At 34.1% G+C, this 3,431-nt stretch overlaps 1 protein-coding gene across 1 annotated transcript; it reads right to left on the reverse strand.

Moving 5' to 3' along the window:
* Window positions 1-4: 4 nt before the first annotated feature.
* Window positions 5-1,748, reverse strand: LOC122076292 (transcription factor MYB1-like; the record flags this gene model as incomplete). The annotated part of the gene is made up of 3 exons (XM_042641610.1): window positions 1,451-1,748; window positions 1,234-1,363; window positions 5-137 (listed from the first exon to the last, which is right to left on the reverse strand). Coding segments are annotated over exons 1-3 (396 nt in total), but the record flags the coding sequence as incomplete, so codon positions are not given.
* Window positions 1,749-3,431: the final 1,683 nt, after the last annotated feature.

Raw genomic sequence — 3,431 nt, forward strand, 5'->3', positions numbered from 1 at the left:
TTGTGTTCTTATCTTTAGTTTTGTTAAGTTGATTTTGTGCTATCTTGCCTTGCAGTTTCTTACTCAGGTTGGTGTTCCAGTAGTTCTTTACTTCATTATCTGTTCGCCCTGGTAGTCTTCCTGCTATCAGAGACCATCTGCAAAAACAATAGCTAAATGATATATCTGAAGGGTTTATTTAATTTTTTCTTTTTTTATTGGTACAAATCAACATAATAGAAAGAAACAGAAAACAAAAAAAACAATCAGAGGGGCGAAATCCAAAAGCAAAGGGTAAGATTATATACTTTTTTTTTGTTTCTCACTAAAAGGTCAAGTATATTAAAAGAAAGAAAAAATACAAACTGCCAAGAATCTCAAATGCCTAACCTCCACCTTTAACATTGCCATCAATAAGGGATAGACTAGAGATCACGAAGGAAAAATAAATAAAAGGAGAATTCTCCCAAATTAACAAAAATGATAGGGAAGTGATAGGGAAGTCTTTCCTAAGCATCTACTTGAATACTTGAAAATCATCAAGCATCTTGGATTACCAAGAGGTTGGGTCCACTTAATTTGTTAACGTTGTTGTAGACTTTGCAAGGAAGTCAGCAATAGGGTTAGCTTACTAATAGCAGGGGATAAACTATATACGTTTGCAATTTGCCCCTGCTAGATCTTGCATTGGCGAGAATCTCTTGCACTAAATTGATATCAAGGGCGAAGTCCTAAAGCCTCTCAAGGGTAGGATAGAAAGAGAACTCCCCAGGAGGACGACAAAAAGAGGATTCTAGGGGATTTAGAACCCTTTGGGGGAGAAGCAGTTCAACATCGGCTGCATGTCCTTGATTAACAATGGCATTTATTTTTCAATGTTTTGTAAAGAAAATATTTTCTGAAACATAACCGACAAAGCAATTTGAAGCCAAGGACCAAGAGTCATAACCTCTCCCACACCATAGAAAAATATTTGCAATTTGGAATCAGTTTTTTGGTGGATGTAATAAGCTGTAATATCTCCTATCTCATCCTATATATTTTTTTTCCCCTCTGGTCTGCTCCTTTTCTGCCACATTTACTCCACTTTTTGCCCTTTTCGGTTTTCTCACTTTCTGCTTTTCTCAGAAAAGCTACTAGCATTCCATTTCTACAAATGGAGGCCAAAAAAAAAAAAAAAAAACAAAACAAAACAAAACAAAACAAAACAAAAAAGAACTGAAAGGAGAGAAGAGAGAGGTGTAATTAAGTCACCTGTTACCGAGTAGCTTATGAAGTCTGATGATGAGCTCTTCTTCTTCTTTGGAAATGTTGCCTCTCTTGATGTCTGGTCTCAGGTAGTTCAACCATCGGAGCCTGCAACTCTTCCCACATCGCTTCAAACCTACAAACCCATGAAAAGCTTCATATATATATATATGAAGATTAATCAAAGAAATGCAACAGAAAGACAGAAAGAAAGAAATTAAACCAGCTTTTTGAGGGAGGTCTCTCCATTTCCCTTCTCCATAAGTGTTGATGTGGCTAGTAAGTATCCAATCCTCATGAGCTGACCAAGCTCCTTTGTTAAGTCCCTCTTTGGCACAACATGGGCTCCTACCCATTTAGTCTTTCTTCTCTACTCCTAATGTATCTCTATCTGTAATCGATCTATAGTACTATTGGTTCCATATATAAAGGAAGAGAACCATCCCCCATTAAAGGGTTGTGTAGCTTTGGGTTTGGGTTCTCTCAGTTATGGCCATAGAAGGTAGACTCTCACATATCCTATTTATATTTCTAGTTTCATACTTCTTACTCCTTACTACGCTCTAATTAAACCTCAATAGTGTGAAATTTAATTATTTTTAGCCATTCCTGTTTCAAGTTATAAGCAAATACATCACTAAGTTAGTATAATTAAAAGGATAGTAATCTAGGTGTCAAATCATAATTGCATGAATTTGAATAATTAGCATAATAGATAAGGTGGTTTGAAAATCAACCATAAATATATAAACCAAATAAGGAAATAATGTGAGGTGAGGAGATAAAATACCATATCTAATACGATTTGTAATAGGCAAGTAATTGTAAGACAAATTAGAAGTTTCTATAAGTGACCAACAACCAAAAATGCAGTTATGCATCACCACATAGTTACCATAACAGGTATGAGTCTAAAAAGGAATTTTGCTATTCAAAAAAATTTAAAAACTTACCAAAAATAGAGTGGTGATAATGCTAAATAATCTTGGACTTTGGTCAACAAGTATACATTTTGACCACTAAAACTATGGTAAGTAGACCTCAAACGTGACAGGGCATGATGGGACCTTGTTACCTAGTGGTTGATGCAATGGAGTCTGTTGTTCTCTTCTCACCCTCTGAGGCTCTGATTCCCCACTACTTTATTACTCTGTCGCTTTGTAGTCTTGTGGTATTTGTAATATCATGTCACATGACCAAAAAAAAAAATCTTTTCAATTAACTAACGGCCTTACAAAATGCACTTTTTTTTTTTTTTTTGGCTAGCTTCTCGAAAGTGTTAGAGCTACTGATATTTGCAACTCTACCATATCTGCAAGTCTTATCATTTGAACCATTTAAAGTTGGCAATTTTTTTATAAATAAAATGGTAAATCGTTGGGTCAAATGTAAGAAGGAATTTGTACATTACGTTAATAAGGGACTGAAAAATAATATTATTCATATAGAGTCAACGTAGTCAGGATATGAGAAAGAATGTCAATGTGAACTCCACTATTTATTATGTGTGAAAGATATTAAAGAATCTATATAAAGGAGGTAGGGAGGCACATGCTTCCTTTTCTCTCGATTAAGTAAAAGAAAAGGAAAAAACCCAAGATATATAATGATATATTAATCCCATGATTTTTATTGGATAGACCTCAGCCATTGATTTTAATCCGAATCAAAATAGAATAGGTCAAAACCCTAGAAAATAGAATTGGGAAGAAGCAAAGATTTTCACAAAAGGAGTTTTGTTTTTTTTTATCAATAAACAGGAGGATCTGGTTACGGAGGTAAGTGTTAATCGTTTTCTGCAGGATAATGTGTAAGAGAATGGAACAACAAAAAACAATAAATAAATAAATATCTAATTTAAATAATTGATGATTTAAAAGAGGGTTGCATGAGCCTGTTGGAATCAGGTGTTATCAGATTCGATTGTAACACCTGATTCAATTCTAATTCCTCAAACCATAACTAATCCTTTGCTTGGTAAGACAAAAAATTTCGTTATTGGCATCACTACTTGTATTAATTTTAGACAATTCCAATACCAATGCCGATATGTATTGATTGAATCAGTTTGCATGGTTTAATTCGAGATCAATTTTTCACTTTTTAACCCTCTCAGAGAAAAATCATTTAATTTTTTGGTTTCATCACCCTATCTGCATCAATACTTATGACAATGGTGTGACACATGTAAAATATGTCAAAAT

Source organism: Macadamia integrifolia, chromosome 4 (assembly GCF_013358625.1).
Source record: "Macadamia integrifolia cultivar HAES 741 chromosome 4, SCU_Mint_v3, whole genome shotgun sequence".
NCBI classification, from domain to species: domain Eukaryota; kingdom Viridiplantae; phylum Streptophyta; class Magnoliopsida; order Proteales; family Proteaceae; genus Macadamia; species Macadamia integrifolia.